We start from the raw sequence: 23,738 nt of genomic DNA on the forward strand, positions 1-23,738 counted from the left end.
GCCCAAGGCAGGATGGCTGTCTGAAGGTGACATCTCTCACTATCCTTAGAGGAAAGGTTTGAAAATAATGGATTTCATCTGTGGGGTTTTTCTCCTCTTCTTTCCCTGGCAGTGTCAATCAGGGAAATCAGCGGGGCACAGACCTCCAGCCCTGCCCCACCACGTGATGGGTCTTCTCCCTCGGTGCAGGTTCAGGTACATCTGGTTTGCTACGCTCAGAGATTGTTAGACCTTTGCAAAAACACTCTGAGTAGCTGTTCCGGTCGGGAGGCGTGGATGGAGGTGTATTTATCATCCTGTCATCTCCCGATTGTGCCCTTCAGGGTGTTTATGGAGGGTTGACCCCGCAGGCAGCATGCCCTCACTTCCCATCCCAGTCATCAGCCACTGTAAAGGCACTGGAGATCAGTGGGGAAAAACTCAACGTGTTGTGAGAAGTCAAAAGTGTTTCTCACTTTAAAAGCTGCTGATTTTTATGATCTTGCTAATCCTCCTTGCAGGGATTTCATTGTGTAGCCAGTATTCAAAAGCTCCTTGGCTTTCGCAGAGAGTTTCACGGGGGGTTCCCAGCTGTCCGTACGTCCCCACAGGCTTTGCTTTTTTTGTTGTTGTTGATTCTGTTACTCAGACTTAGTGCTGGCTGTTTAGGAGCAGAGATGCAGTTTCTATTCATAGCCTTAAATTGAATCCTGCTGGAGGCATCTGGTGTCGGGGATGGCGTGAACTCGGGCGACGGGCAAATGCAAAGCTTTCTCCGCGCTTTCCTACCAGGAGCCACCCGCTGCTCTGCCGTCGGGTCACACCGCGGGAGCAGGGACGGTGCTGCGGAGCGGTGCTGTGCCCAGTTTGCGGGGCAAAGCACCAGCTGCCTTCTGGATGAGGTCTCGTAGATTGGTTTCCGTTTTTCTCTCCTGAAATGTTACAGCCCTTGGGTTCGTTGTTCCCGGGGCTCCGAATTGTTCATTTTGGTTTGCACAGAATGGCATCGGGTTGGGAGCTGCTTAAGTCAAATGTCAAGGGGTGCTGTTGTGCCCGTGGGTCGGTCCTGTCCCTCCGCCGTGCACCAGCACAGTGCACGGTGGCTTTGCAGTGTTGGTGTTCACGCCGGGGGTGGCCATGGCCAGCGCCTGGGGAGGAGCAGGAGGAGGAACAGCTCTTTGGCCATCTCAGAGGGGGTCCCGCTGCATTTCAGTGTCCTCGGTGGAGCACCGTGACCCGCTGCTGACAGTGTTAGAGGAGGGGTTCGTTGGGCACCCCCTCGGCTGCTGTGTATCGCAGCTGTGGACCGAGGGCAGCGGGTGTCCACGCAGGAGATAGGCTAGAGGCTGCACCCAGAAGAAGTGACTGGACCCCATAGCTCCTTTGAGGGGGGTCGGGGGAGGCAGGACTTACTGAAGGATCTGATTTATATCTGTGCCCAGGGCGCAGAGGATGAGCCTGTCCCCAGGCACCTTGCAATGAGCACGTGGTGCTCGCAGTAAAATCCCAGTAACTCCCAACTGAGAACCTTCCTGCAGAACTGGTCTCTCAGCAACACGCATCCAGCTCCTTAAAGGAGGGGTGCTGGGTGGATAAATAGAGGGGCTGCTTGGCATCAGGAGGGGGTCCCTGCCCATTCTGGTGCATGTTTTAATACTGGGCACAGGGGGCAGGAATTGCTTTGTTTTGCCACCCTCAGCAATACCCAAGGTCTGAAAATGAGACAGAATTGCCAGCATCGCGGCCACTGCGTGTGCCATTTGGCACAAACGTGTGCCATACACAAGCCAAGCTCAGGAGGCACGGTCCCCAGCCCTCAGGGAGGGGGAACTGAGCTGTGGAGCCCTGTGGGCATCAGATCTGGGCGTTTTAGGCGATGAAATTCCCCTTGGTGAGGCATCCCTCAGTGCCAAAGCTGTTTCTGGATCTGCAGCTTGGCCTTTTTACCCATCCCACCAGCACAAGGCTGCGAAGCCGGGGCTGTCTCGATGGTCACGGGGATGCAGCCATGTCTGTGCTGGGGTGGTGTAATTCCGTGTGGGTTCCCAGGCTTGCTGCCTGGCTCAGACAGCGCCGTTTGCAAGCTCAGAACAAAACCGGGGGCTGTAATTGAAGCCATCAGAGCTGCGGCTCTGCGGCAGGCTCGCAGGCAGGTGCTGTGCTGCAGCCTGGCGTGTTATCAGCCTCTGCCGACGCCTTCCAGGTAGATTGCTTTCACCAAAAAAAGCCGGGATCTCCCCTCTGACTTTGTTTCATCCAGACAGATGCTTCGGTAAGCCCTGAGATGGGATCGTCGCTTGGCCAAAATGTCCGCTTTTGACTAGATGGGCTGGATGAGATCTCATGCGAGTTAGAAGCCGCAGATGTCTGCATCCTCGTCCAAACTACCGTCTGAGTGTGTGGCCGTGATCCAGCTTTGTGGGATTTTTTCTTAACACACCGTTTTCCTCACCAGGTGTCAGGAAATGTGCTCCTGCTCCCCAGCTGTATGGTCTGGGGCATTTCTGGGATGGATGCCACAGGATTACGCTGCTCAGCTGTCCGAGCAGAGCCGCTTGCTGATGCGAAGGCAGGGGAGTGGGAAGGGAGCAGCCTAAAATGGGGTGCACCTTCCACCCCTCCATTCGTTGGGGTGTTTCTTTGAGACTTGGTGCTGCTGGTTTGCTCTGAATCCACTGCTTCAGTTCCTGCTTCCCTGGGGCCGGGATGGCCCTGGCTGTGGCCCACCATGGGATGTCTCCTTCAGGGTGACACAGCTCTCCTCCTTTGCCTTGCAGGGCTGTCCTGGGAGACGTGGACTGGTGGGACCCAAAGGAGACAAAGTGAGTGTACGGGAAGGTACGGGATGTGATGTAGGCTCTGGGGCAAATACCATGGATGGTTTGGGCTTGTTTGGGTGTTTTTCATAATAAAGGTACCGTGAGCTTCTGAAGCTGCGGTCTGGTGGCCCTTGATGTGCATTTGGAAGATGAAAGAACTATTTTTATTGGGTATTTTAAGCGCAGGCTCAGGACTGAGCTGACTGGACAAGCTGCTGTCTTTCATCTGAGCCACTCAACGGCTCTGCAGAGGTGGCAGAGCAGGGAGGTGAAGCACCTTTAGCTCAGGTCACCTGGAGGAGGATGCTGGCGTGTCACAAAGTTCAGACCCATGCTATATCCCCAGGTCTTTCTGAAGGGACATCTGTCCTCCAGCACCGCTTCGCTCAGACCCACAGCTGCCCTGGTTGCTCCAGGAACCCCGCACAGCGCAGTTCCATCTCCCGCTGCCCGCAGGTTGCCTAATGCGCTGACAGATGCTTGGAGGTGCTCTGGATTAAGGAGGGGCCCTCAATTTCCCCATCAGTAGAACAGCAAACGGGCTCCTAACAACCTCTGCACATCACTTTCCGTCTTTCCCAAGCTGGAAAGGGGGAAACTTTTAGCCCCACGAGTTGTGCCTCTGCTGTGTGCGTTAGCTTCCACACCCATGGCATTTAGATGAGCCTGGGTACAGGCATGTGCGTAAAAGCTCATTCCTTTTGCTTTCCCTGTAGTCAGGATTATTTGGATCTGAAGAGCTGGTCTGAACCCAGGAATTACTAATGTGCCTAGACCCAGACTTTGCTCAGATGCTGACTTGAGTTAGAGCCTGTGTCCAGCCTGTGTTGACTGTTGAAAACCCCTGGCTGGTTTTAAGGAGCTTCCCTTGTCTTCCCAGGGCAACCCTGGAGCCATGGGGCGGCCGGGCCCCCCAGGAGACCCGGGCCCTGTGGGCATCCCCGGTGTCCCCACCATCGTCCTCTGGAGAAACTCCAGGGAGGACTGGCAGACCTTCACGGTGAGTTACGGCCACGGCGGGTGAGCGGTCACGGAGCTCCGCTTACACCTCCCCAACAGCTCCTGTGCAGGCACCTCTCTGCTCTGCCGGGACGAGAGCTGGGAGGAAGGGTTCACCATGGTTTGTGATTACTGTTCTGTGGGGATTTTTGTATTTTACACTGTGGAAGGGGGTTTCTTTCACCCCTTCCCTCCTCTCCCAGCCTGCTGCGATGGGAGGACAGAGACAGGGAGGCAGGCGGGGGCAGAGGGAGGATGCCAAGGGGAGAGGTGCTGCTCACTGGGGACATCTCTGCGGGCAGCTGTCCTTGGGTGAAACGGGACCAGCGTGCGCCCTGTTCACAGCTGTGCTCTCACGCAGCTGCCCCTCGTTCCTCTGTGAGATCTTGGGTCCCTGTGGTGCACACACATCTGTGACCTCCCAAGGGTGGTTCATGCTCTGTCTCTGTAGGACAGGGGCCAAAGCAGGTCCAAGCTGTGCAGAAAGCAGCCCCTCTCCTGCTCTGGGTTGCTGGTGTTACAACATGCTGCTCCTGTTTTCCACCCTATCCCAGTTTTCCGCTGTGGCTTTGGCTTGCAGGATTTGTGCCTGTCAAGCTTCTTGCCAAGACGAGATGTCTTCTCACCCAAACCCTGCTGCTGTGGGGAGCACAGGAGCAGGGACAGGGCCTGCGGGGATGCAGGAGAGCTTCCGCTGCGGCATGGCTGGCTGCAAAACACCCGCACCGTGGGAGCGATCGCTGCTGCGGACCCAACACAGCGGCTGCTGTGATTAAGCTTCATTTCATGCTCTCTCTCGAGCCTGCCCTGAGCCAGGCTGAAGGCATTGGGTTTCTAGCAGCTTTAGGCACTTTACCAGCCTGGGGCTGGACGTCCCTGAAGCAGGGATGCTCTCTGCATTGTGGGTCTGTGATGGTCCTCTGGTGGGATTGCAGCCTGTCCAGGTAATATTGGCTGCTTGAAGCAGACACCGGGCAGAGCAGCTTGCGAGGCAAGTTGCTGCAACGGGCGGAGTAATGGGCCACTGAGAGGCCAGGCTCAGTGCTCTGACTCCCTAAAAGCTTTAATGGCCTTGGGCATGACGTTTGACTTGCCTTCAACTCATCCATTTGTGAAGGGGGGTAATGGCGCCCTCTGATCCAGGGCAAATGCCTTTAATGCTGGCAAGACACTGCAGTGAGGAGAACCTCTGCTCTGCCAGGGCAGCACACCCCGAGGAAGGGCTGATGCTGGCTGGAGGTAGCAGGTAGAGAGTGGCCCTGTGCTAGTCTGGCTCTGAGCTTGGGTTGACCAACCAGAAGCCCTTGGGCTGGAACTGCTGCTTGCAGTTTTGCATTGGATTTGATCAAAGCAGCTGCAGAAGATAAATACTTGCCTTAGAGGAGACCATATTCCTTCTGGGAAGCACAGGAGAGCTGATCATTGGAAGATATCTTGGTTGACTTGGTGGACTTCTGTGTTCTGTCCTCCCTCTGCTCTAGAGCAGGAGCTGTGCTTTATCAGTACTCGCAAGACCCATCGAGGGCATGTGGTGCAGGACCAGAGCAAACAGGGACAGGAGAGAGTGAGTTGGAGGTGCTGGCTGGAAAAGCCCACAGTGCCAGAGAGCGTCTCCCTGCCTGTGCCAGGGCAACTGCCTTCCTCCCAGGGTGTTTGGGGTTCCCGTGTGCATAATCAATTCCTGTTGTCAGAGCACAGTTACAGCACTTTGCAGGGCTGCTGACGCTCCTTGCTCCGCACACTCAGTCAGAATTGCTGGTTTTTTTTTTCCTGCCTGCATTTGGAAAGGGACCTCAGACTTTGTTCTTCTGCAGGCAGAAACATTGATGTCTATAGATGTTACTGTAGGTGATTTCTCTGGTGTGCCACCACCTTCGGGTTGGGAATGCTGGAGGGACCAGACGGCCTCGTCTGCGTTTGGGAAGCCGAAGCTGGAAGGCTGCCGCCGTGCTGGCCGCAGGCTCCCGGGGGGGTTTGTGTGCTGGCACTCAGCCCGGTGCTTTTGGCAAAGTGCCGATCTGGAGGGGAAGGCAGTGTCTGGCAAGGATGATGTGGGGCACCCGGAAGCCTCGCTGGGCTATTGTGTCTGTGGCCGCGTGACCCCGGCAGTGCCGGCCGTGGCGTTTGGCTTGGCAGCAGGCAACGGGAGCGCGAAGCTGTGGGCTGGGTTTGGCTAATCTGTGTTGAGATAGCACGGGGGTGAAAAGCTCAGCGCTGGCTGCTGTGAGGATGGGGGGGGTGTCTGCTTCCGCAGCCCCCCACAACTTACTGGGGGGCTGGAGAAATGCTGTGCCTTAGGACAGTGCTGCTCTTGAAAACAGAGTGCTTGTGGTTTGGAGGCTGCAGGGGACGCACCCTGGGCTGCTGGGGTTTGTTGTTGGCTCAGCCTTGGGAGACACAACTCGGAGGAGCCACCACTCAGGCCAGGGGATGATGGACTGGGAAAGCGAGGGACAGCAGTGACTGTCCCAGAGCAGTTATGGCTGTTAGGGTGCCCAATAGCCTCTCCTGCTCCTTCCCAGTGAAACAAGCCTTTGCTGTTCATGGGAACTGAGCAAAACCAGCCGAGGACCACTGCAATTCTGCCCGAGCTCCTGTCCTGCTTTTTTGTTCTCAACAGGTTGGCGGATATTGGGTTTGCCAGGAATTTGTCTCAGTGCAGCTCGAGGGGCAGGAACAGTTGCTGTCTTGTTCTGGTGGAATTGACTTCGGTAGTGGTAGAGTCCCGGGAGCTGGGGAAGGAGGGAGGAGAACTGGATCTCCCGCAGTTATTAGGGAGCTTAATCTGCAGCGCTAGAGTCCTTTCTTTTTATCTCTCTCAATAACTTAAAAAGCAAGAGGTCAGGCTGGGAAACGAGGGCTGGTAACCTTAGAGCAAAAGAAAACAGTGTTCCATGCTACAAGGAGGCAACCCTTAGGGATTCCCTGCTGCTGAAAGGTCGGCAGCTGATGCAGCTCTGGCTGAGTGGCTTTACGGCTGTGGGGTGGGCTGGGGAGGGTGGTCTCCGAGTGGGCTGGGGAGGGCAGCCAAGCTGGTGCTGCAGGGCATGACCTGCTGGCTGCAGAGCTGTCGGAAGGGCTTTCTCTGCCCTGCTCTCAGGCTGGGGTTTTACAGGAGGACAGATGCGTACAGCACACACTCCCCATCCTCCATCCCCTCCGTTTGCTTACGATCCCCGTACCCATCACGCAGCTCCCCGGCTGCCCAGAGCCGCAGCCAGTGAAGCGCCAGTGATTTCCTGCTGAAATTGCAGACGGCAATTAACTTCTCTCCCCTCTCCTTGGCATCTGGTGCTCCAAAATGAGTTCACATCTCCTGTGGGATTTTTTTTTTTTTCCCCTTTTTAAAAGGGATTTTTTTTTTTTGAAGTCTAGTGAAATAATATCCCGTCCTGAGTGAACTGGAGTTCACCAATTCCCGAGACAAGGCAAAAGCATTGGCCATGCTCCAACCTCCCCCAAAAGATTTTGTGAGCAGCTGTTGAGGGAAATGAGAACTGGCTGGACGAGAGGGCCACGGCTTGGCCCTGGCAGGCTGGCAGGGACTGCACCCATTCACTCATGGTCATCAATTTAGGATCAACTTGAAAGCAACTGAGATGCCGCGTGCGGCGTTAGAGCTAGTTAAACGCATCCATCCATCATCTGCCCCCCAGAGACCCACTCATTAGTAGAAATATTTCCATATGTTGAGAGGTCTGTGTTTGTTTTTGGTGATGAGTTCCTTGGCTTTTTTCCTTTCTCTCTTCTGGTATCAGAGGGTGAATCTCTGGAGGGGGGGAACAGGAGGGGGTTTCCCACTGTCCCCAAGGCTGAAGCTGGGGAGCACATGGGAATCCTGCCCCTCCAGCTGCTTGGGACTGGGCTGAGGAACAAGGAGGGGCTGGTTTTGCCTTTGATGTGCGCTAGGACTTGGAGGAGCTGCCTGGACCATGTGTCTGGCCACGCTGTGGGGAGGAGGAGGAGGAAAGGTGGGTTTTGTCTCCAGAATGCGATTTTTGCTGCTGGGAGGGCAGGAGGATGGCTGGTAGCTGCAGATAGACATTGTTCTGTTTCCTGGGCATCTCCCAAAACTCGGGGAAACTTGGCTTGGCAGTGTATGGAGAGGAGGCTGCGCCGTGAGTTTTTAGAACCTTTACACCGGTTTTGAAATATGATGGGATTAGCTGTGGCTACAACTGGATTAGCCCACCCAGTGCCTTTTGGGTAGCTTTTTCCTCTTTGTGGTCATCTGGTTGTCTGAAAAATTGGAGGTGCATGCAAGAGGAGCAGTGAGGAGAGAGCCTGCTTTGCACAGCTGCCCGGGCATCATCTCCTCTGGGGCTTCAGATGGGGCTGGTCGGGATGAGGTTTCTCACCTGGGGCAAACTGCAGTGTCGAGACAGCTGGTTTTGGTCCAGCCTGGGTTAAATATGATGGTACCTGCACTCACCAACAACATGTTTACAGCCTTCCCACATCCAAAAAATTTCTGGTGTCCCAAGGCTGCTAGGGCATCCACGGGAAAGCTGAATTTCAGCAAACTTCAGAAGAAGTGGGTTCTCCATCTTAATTTGCTAATGAGACCAGTAGATCCTTATGTCCTACGCGTTGTCCTCAGAGTAAGAGTTCTTCTATGACTTGCATACATAGTATAAAAAAAAAAAAAGAATTAGAGGACTGCTTCACTGCTGTGTCTTCCCAAGCAACAGGAAAATCACTGTGAAGCCGGCAGAAAGGGATTTGGGATTTTCTTTCTTTTTTTGACATTTTGCTTGTTTTCCCATTCTCCTTTCAGCAATCATCGTTTTACCAGATACTGCACGCAGGCTGGCCAGTGAGTATCGCTGCTACGTAACCGTCTGTGGTTTGGATTTTCCTTGGCTTGGTCAGCTGGGCTTCCTTCTCTCCAAGCACCTTGGCAGTGAGATTTGTTTTACCAACATTTCTCTTTATAATCCAGAGAAAACCCGGAGCTCCCGGGCCCCCAGGACATCCAGGGAAAACAGGAGCACCTGTAAGTAAGAAAAGCCCCGGTGTCCCCTCTGCGGCTGGGTGCTGCTCGGCCCCGCTGCCCCCCGGGCTTCTGGGGCAGCTCGCAAAGGGGCATCTCCAGCTGCTCGGGCTGCCCCCGAAAGCGTCTGGTTTTTCTGGCCTGCCGTAATTAAGGGCCTTGAGATTGGGTTTCAAAGCTCAATAGTTTACTTGTCTGCTTCCCACCCAAACTCGGATGACATTTGATGTCTAACTCCCTGTGTTTGGTTGGCAGACACCGCCCCTGCCCCTCTCCACCAGCGGAGCAGGGATGGTTTATCATCCCGGGATGTCAGGTTCCTTGTGCTGCCCCCGTGTCCCCCCCTGCCCTGGCCGTAGACCCCGCGAAGGCGGGCAGGGTGGTGGGCACGCCGAGCTTTGGATGCGAATCCTCCCGCTCTGCCCTTCCCGAGGCTGCCTCTGCGCCTTGCTCGTTGTCCTCCCCGTGACAGCCACCGCAGGTCTCGGGCTGCTCGCGGTGCGGGGAGGGACGGGGACACGTTTATTCACTCGCTCCCTGTTTGTGCGCAGGGACCCTGTGGAGATCCAGGGGAGCCGGGTGAGAAAGGCCGGCGGGGGTACACGGTGAGTGGGGGTCCTGGGGGGACATCTGGCTGCGGGGCTGTATGGGGGTGGGGGCTTGGCTGCAGGGAAAGCCCTGTGGGGAGAGGTCAGGTCTGCTTTCATCCCAGAAGTACCCTGTCCTTTGTCACCTTCTGGAAACCACTCATCTCCTTCCCTGTGGCTCTGGCTAAAAGGATGTGTGAGCTCTGCCTTTGCCCTTGTGGGACCCGGCCATCTCCCCAGGACCGAGCAAGCACGGCTGCCTGTGGGGTTTGGGTGCCCTGTGGGTTAAAAGGAAAGGAGAGCAGATGTCCCAATCTCCCAGCATCGCTGGAGCTTTCCACCCGCTCTCCCACCCATGCTCGCTGGTACCCAGCCCTTGTGGGAGGAGCTGGGGCATCCTGAATCGTGTCCCTCTCAACAGAGCTGATGCGCAGGTGTCCCCTGGCATCCCCCTGTCTCTCGCTCTCACGGCCTGTTTGTCCTGGTTGCTGCAGGGCTGCTTCGAAGGTGTGACAGCACCCATCCCTGCTGCTCCTCATCTCCCTGCTCACCCATCTACCAGAGGAATTGTCCCTCTGAGCCCTCCAGTGTTCCCCATCCTGTGTAGCATCTCCCCAACGACCTCAACCACAGCATTGTGGTCCCCTCGGCCTCCTTTCAGCAATGGCCTTCCTTTCCTCCTGCCATCTTTGTTCTCGTGTCTTCCTCTCCAAAACTAGGGTGGCTTTTCTTCTGGCTCAAGAAGAGGAGCTGAGGACAGGCTCGGCCTTCATGGGTCAGTGCTGAAGGAGGATTTGGACAGGCTGGCGACCAGGATGGGGGGCTGGTTTCTGGCAGCTGTGTTGAACCTTTGAGTTCATGGCAAAAGTTAGAGTCGTATCTTGGGCAGCTCAAAAGCTCGTGGCAAAAACAAGAGTTGATATCTTGGGCAAGGAATGCAGCTACACCATCGGGCGCTCTCTGTGTGCTCTCCATCACATGTCCTGCTGCCAGGTGTCCTGTCACCCCCAGCCCTGCTTCCTTGCAGCAGGGACGCACTCTGGGGATAGTGTTTTCCCAGCTGCCAACATCTGGAAGGAGTCACTGACTGTGTTAATCCAGTTGAGTGTAAACACTGGAGTCTGTCAGCGTAGCTTAATCAAAAGGTGCCAAAGTTATTCCCCATCTTCACATAAACAGGATCTACAAGTGGAGTCAGCAGTTTGAGAGACGGATTAGCACAGAAATGGAAAGAAGCATTTTTTTTCCACCCATCATGGTCCATCTGCAAGCCTGATGCCTTTGGTTCAGGGGCTGTGTCACAGCTGCAGCCCTGTCCCCAGCTCCCTGAGCTCCTGCTCCTGCTTTGGCATCTGCCAGAGGCTTTGTGTGGCAGGTTTCCAACAGGGAAACTCAGCTCGGCTCCAGACTCAGCTCTTGACCAGCCTGGGGTGGTTCTGGTTAAGGCTGACATTTCTCCTAGACCTTGGCCCAAAAGGTCTTGGATGCCCGTTTAGGCTCCAGCAGGTCTCCGCTTCCTTCCCAGCCGAGGCTGGTCGGATGGCAGCAGGGATGATGATGAGGAGGAGGGATTTCACCTGCCGCAGAGCATGGCTGAGGGCACGTTGCGGCCCAGGCTGCTCTCTTGTAAAGTGCAAATAACAATAAATATTCCCCGAAGCTGGGACTGGAGGTGGAAGTGGGCCAATATGCTAGCTTTTGGGCTGGGTGCCCCAGTCGTACATGGGTGCTACGGGGGATGTGTGTGTCTGGCCGTGCGATGCTGAAGCCCTTCGGGGAGGGAGCTGGAAAAGCAAACCTCCCCGAAACAAGCTTCTCTAGTTTCACAACCAGATTATTCACTTGAGAAGTAACTGAAGCAGCTGCATCTTTCTGCCCTTCCTTCAAACTCTGACTTTAAAACACAGTCCAGTTTTTGGACTTGACCAAATGTTTCAAAATTTTTGAGAAATCCAGACAATCAAAAGTGATTTGAAGGGAAATGTTTTCTCTCTGTTCCAGACTGTTCTTTATCCTGCCTTATCCAGAATTGCCAGTGAGCTAAGGAGAAAATAAGTTGCCCTTAAACTTTAGCTGGCGGTGCCTAGTCCAGAAGATCTGCTCAGGTTCTTGCATGTGAGACAGGACCAAAAGTGGCTTCAAGCGCAAGCCCCAGAGCCAAGAAGCAGATGCAGAAGGCTTTGACCTGACCTTCTCCTAATATGTTGCTTCTTCTCTGCCTTCCGCTTTGTTTCTCGCAGTACGGCTGCTGGTTGTGACACTCACGTGGTTGCGGTTGAAATGCCTGGGCAGATCCGGGTGCCCAATGACCTGGGTGCTCGGAGCTCCTCCCGGTCTCCTTGCGAGGCACTTGGTGTTCAGCAGGCATTGCTGAAAAAGCACGAGGCAGGCAGAGCTCAGCATTTAATTTATTGGTTTCATAATGACGTGGATTTTTTAATTTCCTGTGCTTGGCTTTTTTGCTCCCCAGGGTGAACCAGGGCTCCAGGGCTTGCCGGGACGTGAGGGTTACCCCGGCTCCGATGGCTTTCCTGGCCTGGGTGGCAAACCTGGGCCGTGGGGCCTGCCAGGCAAGCAGGTGAGCTGTGGGCAGGCAGGACCGTGGCATGGCCAGCACCAGGGGAAAGCTGCAGCCCCAAGCCCCAGACAGGAGACAAGGGGCTCCTAATGCTGCTGCTCTTCGTGTTTGCTTGCCTTCTCCAAATAAAATATTCCTCCTAAGCCTACAAACCCAGGTGGTCCTGGATTAGTGCCTTGAGGTTCGTATTTCTCAAAAAAAAGGGCTGCAGAACATGGCACGTGTGCGTTAAGGTGCAGCAGGGATAACCCGAGCGTTGCAGGTCCTCCGTTGTGTGGGCCTGAGCACAAGGGCTGGGCTGCTCTTCTGCATCTGAACCTCCTAGCTGCTTTTACCAGAGAAAATAATGGGCAGGAGGGAAGAAAGACAAAGAGAGCAATTATGGACTGCCTGGACAGCGTTCAGGCTATGAAGCTGGTCACTTGGTGGGGTGGTGGTGGTCCCTGCCCTTTTCCAGACCCCCAGCAGCAATCCCCAGGGCGTACGGGCAATGCACCCAGGCTGGAAGCTTTCTCGGGGAGCTTTTGGAGGATGAGGACAGGGACTGGACCACACTGAGGGGTCTGGGGCTCTCTGCAGCCCCCTGGGAGTCTGCACCGGGGTGGCCGCGGGCAGGAGGCAGCAGCTGCCGGCACAGCGGGGAGGTGGGAGCGGGGCTGGAGCTGGATGTGGGTGGGAGGCACTGGGAAGCCCCTCAGTGCCCGCTGTGCTCTGTCCTCTCTCTCCCCAGGGACTGCAGGGCTTCCAGGGTGACCGGGGGCTGGCTGGCGAGAAGGGAGAAGAGGTAAGCTGGCTCTCGCTTGCTCTGCCGCGGGCACGGTTCGGTGTCAACCCCAGTCCCAGCATGCACACTTGATGCCAAGCAGCAAGAGCTTTTCATTGCTGGTTTCACTGGTACATCCCCCCAAGCCTGCGGGCACACGTGCTAGCCTGAGGTTATATCACGGCATGGGATCCCTGTTGCCACCGTCCCACCATGCGGGATCCCGGCTGGCGGCCGCCCTCATCACCGTGCCCGCTCAGCCCTGGGCTCCAAGCTGCCCCAGCCTGGGCCGGGGGGCTGCTCGTGCCTGTCCTGCCATTCCACTCCACGCTCTTCCAGGGGTGGTTTGTCAGCCAGGATGTAAAATGTCCATAGAAAAGCAAATACTAGTGGTTTCCATAATTTTTTTTTTTTTTCCTTCCCATAGTTTTAAGCCAAAATGTTTACACCTGCACAAGAGATTTTGGCACGGAGCTCCTCCAAAGTCAAATCAGATTAGGGTGTTTGAAACCCAATTTCTCCTTTCTGAAACAGCAGTCTTATGTGGTTTATCATATATCTTTTCTGGCCCATACTTAATACCCTCTTGCCCATAGGCATCATCCCAGCATCCCGATGGACAATCTCTTGCCCTTGGGCTTGACCTCTCTGTGCTTGAGGGCTCACCAGCTGCGGACACATGAAGATTTGCACTGCTCACATGAGCCCCTGAAGCTTTTCTTTTCCTTCCCCACTGCCGCTGTGTGCAGCTCAGGGCACCATGGTGTCCTCCAAGACACTGGTGATGGGCATAGTGCTGCCATGGAGAGAGCCGTCCCAGCCTTGCGGGAGCAGGGACACCTCTGCATCGCCGTCGTGCATGGCATGTGGCAACCCAAGCTTGGGACATGGGAGCAGAGCAGCCACAGCAGGGTGGTGCTGTGCTGGGGACAAGCAGCCAGGCTTTTCTTCTGGGGCTGCCCCATTTAGCGCAGGCTTGAGGGTCCCGATCCCCCTGCACAGCACTGAACAGTCCTTTGGGGCACAGCAGCCATGTTTTGGCTCCTGCTGGTCCAGCTGGGGTTCACGCCTCCTTGTTGTTCCTGTTTCAGGGTTTCTTGGGTCACCCTGGACCGGTTGGGGAGAAAGGAGAGAAGGGAGCGAAGGTGAGGGTGTCTGTCCTTGCTCTTTGCAGCCCTGCCTGGGGCTGGCAGGGGGTTGCTCCTTCCCTGCCACGGCCCCCCAGCCCCAAGTCCCGCTGTCCTTCATCGCTCAGGTTGCTCTTGGCTTTTCCAGGGGGTGAAGGGAGAAACCGGCCTCCCAGGTCCTGCTGGGCTTCACGTGAGTTGACGGGGAAGCCTGGGGTGTCTTGTGATTGCTCCATCCCCTTTCCTGGGCTTGACCCCTTTGCTTTTCTGTAATGGCCCCAGCTCCATCCCTGGCACCAGCCCACGTTCTCCTGGCTCTGGGCAAAATATTCGAGGTCTCTGTGTTCTCCCTGACCCTCCTGCAAAGTATGGGAAAAAGGCAGCTGCTGCCTCAGGGTGGGCACCTTGCTGATGCCCTACTCCTGGCTTCTCTCCTAGGGGATGTCGGGTCTGAAGGGTGCGATGGGTTTCCAGGGCCCCGTGGGGCTGGAGGTGAGTGGGTTTTCTTTCTCTGTGTCACCAGCCCTCTCCGAGGAGGCACCTTCCCCTTCTGGGAAAGTGGAACGATCCATCACTGGAAAGATGGGTCTGAGAGGGAGGGCTTGGGCTTTGCAGGTCATTGCCACCACTTTGTGGTTCGCTCTTACAAAATCCTTCTTTTTTTTTTTTTTTTTTTTTCCCCCTGAAAGCTGGACCTAAACTACACCTTCATGATACTTTTGCATTTTTGCATCTGTGTCTTTGTCTTGGAAGTAGCTCTTATTAATGGGGAAACTGCCCTGGAGCAGCCAGGCACGTTGTCCCTCTGCGTGCTGGGGGCAGGAGCCTCTCCTCGCCTCCAACATCTCCTGCAGGGACATTTGCATCCCAGCTTGTTCTCCTGGCTGGCGATGAAGAGAAATGAGCCTTTGCAGAGCACGTGGCATTGCAGTTTATTTTGGGTGACCACCTTCAGCTGAGATGAATCCCAGGCTGACAGCACCTGGGTTTTTCCACGCTCTTCTCAGTATGCTGATAACTGCTGCCGTACCTTTGGGAGGCATCTCAGCCAGGGAAGGGTTTGCAGAGGATTTAAAAGGAAAATGGAAGTGATTTGGTGGTGGGTGAATAGAAGCATCTTGTACGATGAAGGGAGTGGGGGTGCCAGGTAGTTGTTTGAAGGGACATCGAGTAGCTGATCATTGATGTGAAGAAAAGGGGGAATTTGGGAAGTGAAAACTAAAAGGAGAGAAAACAGGCTAGAAAAATGGCATCTTTTCTCCCCTGGTCCAGGGAGAAGGTGGCTCAGTGGGTCCTCCAGGCCCTGTCGGCCCCAGGGTAAGTCCCAGCTTTCCAGTTGAAGCTGCTGCTGGAACTCGGGTGGTGATTGGGCTGGGGGAGCTGCTGCTGTCTGGCTCTCAGCAAGAGTGGGGCAGGACCACCACGGGCAGGCTGGGACGTGCCACAGTGTCCTGCCCAGTTTCACCCCTTGTGCTGATTCACCCCTGACAAGGATGTGTCTGCTTAAAACACAGCCTCCTGGTAGAGGGGGGCAAACATTGCAACAGGACAAAAGCCTCCCCCCAGCATCCCCCCTGGCCTGGGACTGCTTCTGCTGCCATGGGGGATGCCTGGGGGGCCCTGTCCCACCTCCTGCATGATGCACGGGGCTGCAGAGCTGAGCACGCTCTGGCATTGCAGGGAGAGCCAGGCCAGCCAGGAACAGTTGGGTGCCGAGGTGTCAACGGCTCTCAGGTGGGTCTGCCCCACTTCCCCCCCCCTTTTGCTATTTGGGATTTTTCAGCTGATGCGCTCACCCCATCCCTTCCCTGGTGTCTCCCCAGGGAGAAATGGGTCCTCCTGGCTTGCCTGGTCCCCGGGGCCCCAAGGTAGGTCGGTATGCCCCTGCACTGGTGGAGCAGGGTGTCTTGGGGTGCCAGGACGGGAGGGGTCTCCTCCAGCTAGGCTGTGGTCTCAGCCCACCCCAAAACCTGCGAAGAGTCTGAGACAGGGTTGGGAATCCCATCTGTACCCCTCACAGCAGCTGGGGGGGGTCCCCTGGAGCGCAGCAGCGCGGTGTTTCCCGGGAGAGGTTTTGCACCGCAGGCTGTGCATGATGTGTGCAGGAGTTTGATTCTAACGGCAGCTACTCGTCCCCCACTGCTTTGCAGGGACCGCAGGGCTTGCAGGGGAGACGCGGCCACCCCGGCCCCAGGGGCATGCAGGTGAGTGGGTGCTGTCCTGGCTAGAGCTCACCGTGTCTCGGAGGTGTGGGTCCCCTCACCCGTGCACTTGCTGAGTGAGGAAGGACCTGCTGGGACTTGTCCCCATGCGCTTGGCAAATGGGCATGAAGTCCTTGACCCTGTGGGTCTTTATGGTCCCCTGGGGGGATGGGGGTGTGGGAAGGGCTGTGTCCCGTGGGCAGGGTAGGGGGGAAGGGGGTGAAGGGAATGGTGAGCTGATGGGGATGTGCTCCCTGGGGTATATGACAGGCAGCTCCTGGGGGGCCGTGCACGGGTCCTCTGGGCTGGGGTCTCATCTGCAGAGCAGGACAGTGAGCAGCACCCCTCTTCTCCCAAACCTCCCACCACCTTTGCTTTTCCCCAGGGTCCAGCTGGGATGGAGGGATCCGCTGGTCCCAAAGGAGACACCGTAAGAGCTTCTTGCTGGCTCGCTTTGACCTTGGTGGGGATGAAACCTGGGCTGGAGGGACCTGGGAGGTGGGGTGAGGTGTCCCTGCCCCTGCTTTCGGAGGGGAGAGGCGGGCAGTGCTTGTAGCAGACCTCACGAGTGGAGCCTGGAGGTCCCTGGCAGCCCTGGGGAGGGGACGCGATGGGGCTGGGCACTCTCTGCCCGGCGTGGCATGGGCTGATGCCAGCACTCCTCTTGCAGGGTGCAGATGGTGGCCTGGGGCTGAGGGGACAGCTGGGACAGGAGGGCCCTGGGGTAAGTCCATGGAAGCGGGTGGCTGGGTGTGGGGTCCTCTCATCCTCCCCCTCGCAGCACCCCCAAATCATTGCAGGGCAATGCCCTGCTCCCTGCCACCACCTCCAGCCTCCCACGGTGTTTGTGGCCCAAGGGCTGCTGGGGATGACAGCCACGTCCCTATGGCCACGTTCCTCATCTCCAAACTCCAACGCTTCTCTGACTCTGCTGCTCGCAGGGACCTTGATTTTCTTTTTTTCTCATGGATTTATCAGCAGAGATGCCCCAGCCCTGGCCATGCCTGTCCCTTCCGTGGTGCATGGTTAGGTGCACCCCTTTTCCCGAGGGGTTTGGGTGCTGAGCTGCCCTTTCTGCAGGGTAAGGAGGTCGGGCAGCCTGGTGTTCCTCCTGCCCGACCCGCAGTGTCCCAGCTGAGCATGGCCCTTGCTGCATTTGCTTCTTGTGATGAAACCCCAACATACAGAGCTGTCAACGGGTGCTTGCAAAAGGGATGGGGTGGTGGGATGTGGGTGGTGCATTCTGGAGGCTAACAATTACCTCCTCCTCATGGTGGGGGCTGCTGCGTGGGTGGGCGCAGCCTTGGGAGGGCTTCTGCGTGCCCTGGTCCCTGTTGGGGACCAGATGCCATCGTGGCATCAGCAGCAGCAACTCTGCAGAGCTAAACTGCTATCTCCCATTCATCAGCATCTTCCCGTCCCTGTAGCGTGGGAGGGTTATCAGCCTCCATGAGTGCATGCGGTATTTTCCTCTTATTTTTTTTAAACTTGCATTTTGTGTCTCTTTCTGAAGGGATTTATTGGCCTGCCGGGTTCTAAAGGCACCCAAGGAGAGCGGGTGAGTGATGGCACCCATGCCGCCCCTGCTTGGGAGGCAGGAGAGCGGCGTTAGAGCAGCCCAAAGCAGCAGCTTCACGTTCTTTGCCTGTGCTTGCACTTGGTGTTTGAATAGGTGGCAAATGCAGTCGTTCAGGGAGGCAGAGCTGCACTTGGGCTTTCCTTACTGTAATAAGAGGAGCTTGGGTGTGATTGGCACGACGTGCTGGGGGCACTAACGGTTTGGTGGTGAATGAACCCAGAAGCTCTGGAGCCCACCTGCCACAGCGAGCAGATCCAGCACATACCTGCTTCCAGCTCTGAAAGGCCCATCAGGAGCAAAGCCCTGATCTACAATGGACAAAGCTAACTTACTTTGATGCTAAAATCAGATGACAGCGTGCTTTTGTTGCGAGGAGTGGCATAACACAGTTTCCTGAGCGTACCCTCCACCTCTGATGCTCTTGCAGGGCTGTCGAGGTCCGGCTGGAGCCAAGGGAGCCCTGGGAGCCAAAGGAGACAAGGTACCACGTCCCTGGGCTTGCGGGGGTCTCCTCGAGCTGCTTCCTCTTTTGTTGTTCAAAGGTGCTGTTTTCCAGCCAGCGGATGGGTTGGTGTGGATGTGCAGGGACCATGGGCCATTTGCTTTCGGGGGCTGTGAGAGCCGGGCAGCTCAGGCTGCGCTTGATCCCACCACGCTGCTGCCCCGGATCCATCCTTCCATGCTCCGTCTTGCTTTGGCTGTTTAGAAACATCATATTGCCCCGTTGTTGGGGCCTCAGGGGTGCTCTCGGAGGAGGGTCATGGAGTGTTCACCCAGAGTGGCCCCATGCTAAAGGCCGGCTGTGCAGAGAGCTGGGCCAGCAAGCGATGGGCTCTCCAGGGGGGTTCCTGCGCACAGCTGGGGAGCCCCAGGCACTGGCTGTCCCTCCAGTTTGCAAGCCCTGCTGTGACATGCAGTGTCTTCCTCCTCCAAGGGCCCATGTGGAGCACGAGGAGCAAAAGGGCCCCCAGGGATTCGGGGTCAGGTTGGCTTGCAGGGCTTTCCCGGCCCCCGAGGAGCAGCAGGACCCCAGGGACCAGATGTAAGTGCCGCGGCTTCTTTGGGGTGTAGTGTGGTGGGACATGCGCGTGCCCAGTGTCATGGCAGGGGGAGGGGACAGCCCTGAGGGATGCAGGCAGCGTGGGCAGTGCTGCCTTGCCCCAGCCCTGCCCACGGTGAGCACTCCTGCCTGCTCCTGAGCCCGGGCAATGGGTGGCAAGCCTTGGCGCCTGCCCAAGCGCCACGCATTGCAGTGTTGCTCGCTCCCACTGCCTAATCCTGGCTCCCCTCCAGTGTCCTGAGTGTCTCCACCACCCTCTTCCTCATCCCTCGGGCTGAAGGCACTGGGCTGTCCCCAGCCAAAAGCCCACCTGGCAGCAGCACTGGTATCTCCTCGCTCGTTGGGGCGCTGGGAGCTGATGCGGGCTCAGGGAGCTCTAACGGCATCTCCCTCTGCACTGCTCAGGCACTGCTGGCCCCTGCTCAGCCACGGGGAGCTTTTCTTGCAGCCCCCATCTTGGGGGGTCACAGGTGCCCCCAGCACTGCAGGACTTGGCACCAGCAGAGCTTTGACCTGGCTGCTCCAGACCCCTCCGGCTCTGCCCCCACCAATGACCCATAATTAGCTGGTAGGTTCAGGGACATGAGGAGAGGGCAGCTTTAGGAGGGGGATCTCCAGCAGGTCCGGGGGCAGCCCTCCCCAGCTGCCTCTGCCGGAGCATCTTTGCAGGGTTCCCACTGAGTCCCTGCTCCAGGTCAGCGCCCTTCACCGTTATTTGGAGACCACGGGGCTCACAGATTGCTCTCTTGAACTGATGCCCGTCTCCAGCTCCTGCCGGGCTCTCTGCCTCCTGGAGCCTGTGCTGGCAGGTCCGGAGGGCTGCCGCTGCCCGGCTTCTCGCCAGCTGTACTGCCTGCTCCCAACCCCCCTGAGAGCTGAGCACAGCAGCGCTGGAGGAGCCACAGAAACAAGGCACAAATTTTTTTAGTTCAGTGTGTGCTCCAACGGAGCTGTCAGGATGCACAAACCCAGCTGCAGTTCAATATTTCTGCCTGGGAACTGGAGCCAGGCTGGCTGCTCATCTATAACGGTTTGCAGGTTCTCAGGAGAAGGTGGGTTCATATTTTCCCACCCACATTTCTGGCCTGCAGCATCCCCCTGCGTGGGATGCCCTCCTCCCTCGAAGGGCTTTGGGGATGCCTGCCTGGATCTGCTCTCACATCCGCTCCTCGGGATGAGAAGCGAATCCTCCCACCTCTCCAAGAGATGGAGATGCAGCCCGACTCTTCTCGCTGCCGGGCTGTGCCTTTTCTACCCGGCCAAGCCACGCTGCCGTCACACAGCATCGGGGTCTGGGGCCGGGGTCCGGGCTGTGCCCGAGCAGCAGGAGCCTCGGCACGGCAGCCCTTTGCACTGCCTTTAATTTGATCAGCAGGAAATTAAAATACTCAGCTGGGCTGCTTTGGGCTGACACTGAACCCTTTGAGCTTTTTCTCTCTGGCCAGTTTTATAATCCTGGGGGTTGGGGGAAGTCCCCATCCCCACCACAAAGCTCGACTGGTGCCCCAGGGCACATTGCCATTTAATTAATGTCACCTCCAGCCGTGCTCCCTGTGTTTCTCCCCCACACGAGGCAGGGGGACGGTGGCTGCTGCGGCTGGGGGAGCAGGAGGAGGATCAGAGGCTGCGTTTGCCCCGGCCGACTCCTCTCATCTCTCCTGGCAGGGGGAAGAAGGCCAGATTGGCCCATCGGGGCTGAACAGCAGCGAGGGACCCAAGGTCAGCGCTGGCCGCTGTGTCCCCTGGTTCCCCACGAGCTGTCTTGGTCCTCATGCAGAGGGGCAGGGATGTGGCCACCCTGCCCGTGACCTCCAGCCTGGGTCCCAGCACCCAGGGGATGGCATCGCAATGCCCCCCCCGGGGAGGGACCCCACCCTCTCCATCCCCCACCCCGTGCGTGGCATCCCTATGCCCACTGTGACCAATGTGGTGGTGGCCGGAGGCGTCCCCGGGGGGCTCAGTGGGGTGGAGGGGCTGGGGGAGACCTGTGGGGTGGCCAAAAATGACTGTGTTTCCCTTTGTGTGGATCTTAGGGAGGCCGAGGACCTGATGGCCCGAAGGGAACCCCAGGACCGCGGGGAGCCCGGGTAACTAATGGGGTGCTGGTACTCGTAGCTGAATCTTGGAGCGTGTTTGGCCATGGGAGATAGAAACAACCCTGGAGACCCTTCACTGGATGGCTTGAGATGTGCTGGGGCTGAGCCGTGGCGTCTTCGGGCACCAGCTTTGCCTCCAAATCTGCAGCTTTACTGCTGGCAGAAGGATGCTTTTCTTAATGGTTGCTATTTTCCAGGGCCGCGTGGGTCAGCGTGGGCTGGTCGGAGTCCCTGGCCTGCCCGTAAGTAGCAGAGGACCCGCGTCCCTGTGTGGTGTGTGATGCCCTCAGCGCTGGGACGGGGAAGCTGGCTCTCAGGGAGCAGCATCCCGGGATGCGGCCGGATCAGAGGGTCAGGCGTTGCTTGGGGATTTGCACAGGACAAGTTGGGGACGAGCAGCTCAGTCTTTTGCATGCTGTGTGAAGCGTTTTGACAAACCACCTGCCCAGCACCACAACTTCCCTCTTACCCTGGGCATAGAAAATTCAGAAAATAACAACTTGTTAAGAAAATCTTGTTAAGCCGTGTTTGGTGAAGGAGCCAGGAATAAATAGCTGGGGCAAGAGGGGAAAAAACACGGTCAAGGTGTTCCTAGTGGGAACGGGTTTCCTCCCACACTCCTGTTATTTCCCAGCTATCGCATCCTAAGGTGGGATGGAGAAGGGAGGAGCTGCACAGGGATGAGCCGTACGCTAACGAGCCCAGGGCTCAATACAGACCAGACGAGCACCCTGGGGACCACGCCACCACTGATTTGCCAGCTTTTAATGCTGGAGGGAGGCTCTGGGGCTGAATGAGCCCTTGAGGGCATCCTGCCACCGGGCTTTGCTTTCCTGAGACAAGACTCTCCTTCCAGGGCTCGCGGGGCATCCCGGGAGCAGAAGGCGCAGAAGGAAAGCCTGGTACACAGGTTCCCATCCTACACTCTGTACTTGACTGTGGGTGAGGGCTGGGGCAGTGGGTTATATCGAGAGGGGGAGCTGATCCCAAAAAGGGAGGGGTCTTCACAATCCCACCATCCCCATGGCTGTGTGGATCAAGACCTTGCCACCGTGTTGGACCTCACTGTGATGTGCATGAGCTGGTACAGTGGGACTGGGAGAGGCTGCCTCTGCCTCCCCATCCTCATCATCACCTGCCTTGTCCTACAGGGTTTCCCAGGGACCATGGGCAGCCCGGGCAGGAGGGGACCACCGGTGAGTAGAGCTGTGTGGCTGTCTGATTTCTGTCCTTCCCCTCCTCTGCTCAACTCTCTTCCCGTGGCGATGTGTCTTAATGGCATATCCATGGGATGGAGTGCACGTGGTGGGTGGCCCTGATGGAGTGAGACCAGCTGGAGGGTGCTCCTCTGGGTGCGGCTGCAGGCAGGGACCTGCTGAGCATCGTGCTGAAGGTTGAAGGAGAGGGAATGGGGCAGCATGTTGAAGAACTGGCTATTGCAAAATGATTTCTCATCCCTCATGCTGCTATCCAAAACAGGCCCATCAGCAAGACCTGGACTGGTGGCAAGGTTTCCCATCTGTAGGATTTCTAATATTTGTTTATTCTTGCTCTGAAATGCAAAGGAGGAGGGGAAAAAAAAAAGCTGGCGCTGCCCTCAAAACAAAATACGAAAAATGTTCTGCTCTGGGTCGGAGAGACACGCTTCTGAGTTTGCTGTTAGCTGTCTAGATGCGTGCGTGGGCGTTGTGTGCATGTACACACACAGTCGCTGTGCTTCAGCAAGGAGAAACCCAAGGGCTGGTTTGAAGTGGAAAGCAGCAGCGCTGCCTTCAGCAGGCTGAGCCGTTCGCCTGGGCCTGGCCCCGGGCGATGGGCTCTGGTGTGGCTTGGTCTCGGGCCACGTGCTGCCAGGGGATAGCCCTTCCATCCCTCCTGCCTCTGCCTTCTCTCCATCACTCATCTTCTGCCCTTTCTTCCAGGGTTTTGCTGGCTTGCAGGGGGGCCATGGGCATGGAGGACCTCCTGGATCGATAGTAAGGAAAAATCTTCCTTCTGCATGAGGTCTGCACTTTCTTAGGGGGGAAGTCAGCAGGGCTGGTGCCACTGATGGAGGATGTGGGACTGTTCCCCCTTGGGGAACTGGCAGGGGATCAGGGCATCTGTAGAACCTAAATGTTTTATTATTAAAGGGCATAAAAAAGCCTCAGTGGCAGAAATAGCTGGGTCTAGAAAAGAGCAGAATCATTTCCATGGGGAATCAGCCTACTCGAGGGACTTTGCAGCTTTGCCGAGCCAAGCGGGGGTCTCTGTGGGGGACGGCAGCCCATGGAAACCCTTCCCACCTGGGTGACTGAGTAGCAGTGTGGTCCTGGATCCTGGAAGGGGATCAAAGCATTTGCTCCCTCCCAGGTGAAAACAGGTGGTATAGGTTCAGGGAGGACAGTCCCATGCCTTTGCCTATCAGGATGGAGACCCAGAGCAGCTCCTGCAGCTGGAAGAGCTGCTCTCTGAGAGCCTGCTCTTAGCTGGGCTTGGTGATGGCCCCAAGAGCAAGTACCATCACCTTCCCTGGTGACAACCCTGCAGGAGAGCCAGCCATGGGGTGCTGGTGTGCAGGAGCCACTAGGACAGGCTGTAATGGCAGGGTTTGTCCCCAACAGCCCGGTGTGGGCCAGGTGACACGTGTCCATGAGCACAGAGGCAGCAGCAGTGGCTCAGTGGGCTTGTTTCATCTCAGCCTTTTGACTGACACCTCCTCTCCAAATATTTCCAAAGGGCTCTCTGGGAATACCCGGACCTGACGGAGACCCAGGCTCCCCGGGCCCAAAGGTGAGAGCTGGGGCTTGGGGGCGGACCGTGACCACGGCAGGGGGGCTGGTTGGAGCAGTGATGGTGGCGAACAGCCCTGAGAGGCTCTCAGCTGCCATGGGGAGACCTGGGGGGATCCCATGGGTGCAGATGCCTGCCTGCATCCCAGGAGCAGATGTTTGGTAGTGCCCTCGTCTTGCCTGGC

The 23,738-nt window shown here is 57.1% G+C and overlaps 1 protein-coding gene across 1 annotated transcript in view; it reads left to right on the forward strand.

Annotated features, from left to right (window-relative positions):
* Positions 1-23,738, forward strand: part of LOC142363607 (uncharacterized) — a 95,800-nt gene that overhangs the window by 58,686 nt on the left and 13,376 nt on the right. Inside the window, exons 8-33 of the mRNA XM_075439323.1 lie at positions 2,757-2,801; positions 3,679-3,798; positions 8,575-8,613; positions 8,740-8,793; positions 9,342-9,395; positions 11,848-11,955; positions 12,686-12,739; positions 13,810-13,863; positions 13,994-14,038; positions 14,284-14,337; positions 15,118-15,162; positions 15,526-15,579; positions 15,669-15,713; positions 15,996-16,049; positions 16,433-16,477; positions 16,718-16,771; positions 17,561-17,605; positions 18,054-18,107; positions 18,561-18,668; positions 20,352-20,405; positions 20,720-20,773; positions 20,980-21,024; positions 21,639-21,692; positions 21,934-21,978; positions 22,705-22,758; positions 23,501-23,554. Of these exons, the coding sequence (XP_075295438.1) occupies positions 2,757-2,801; positions 3,679-3,798; positions 8,575-8,613; positions 8,740-8,793; positions 9,342-9,395; positions 11,848-11,955; positions 12,686-12,739; positions 13,810-13,863; positions 13,994-14,038; positions 14,284-14,337; positions 15,118-15,162; positions 15,526-15,579; positions 15,669-15,713; positions 15,996-16,049; positions 16,433-16,477; positions 16,718-16,771; positions 17,561-17,605; positions 18,054-18,107; positions 18,561-18,668; positions 20,352-20,405; positions 20,720-20,773; positions 20,980-21,024; positions 21,639-21,692; positions 21,934-21,978; positions 22,705-22,758; positions 23,501-23,554 (1,491 nt within the window). The remainder of the gene's footprint in view (positions 1-2,756; positions 2,802-3,678; positions 3,799-8,574; positions 8,614-8,739; positions 8,794-9,341; positions 9,396-11,847; positions 11,956-12,685; positions 12,740-13,809; positions 13,864-13,993; positions 14,039-14,283; positions 14,338-15,117; positions 15,163-15,525; positions 15,580-15,668; positions 15,714-15,995; positions 16,050-16,432; positions 16,478-16,717; positions 16,772-17,560; positions 17,606-18,053; positions 18,108-18,560; positions 18,669-20,351; positions 20,406-20,719; positions 20,774-20,979; positions 21,025-21,638; positions 21,693-21,933; positions 21,979-22,704; positions 22,759-23,500; positions 23,555-23,738) is intronic.

This window comes from Opisthocomus hoazin, chromosome 19 (assembly GCF_030867145.1).
Source record: "Opisthocomus hoazin isolate bOpiHoa1 chromosome 19, bOpiHoa1.hap1, whole genome shotgun sequence".
NCBI classification, from domain to species: Eukaryota; Metazoa; Chordata; class Aves; order Opisthocomiformes; family Opisthocomidae; genus Opisthocomus; species Opisthocomus hoazin.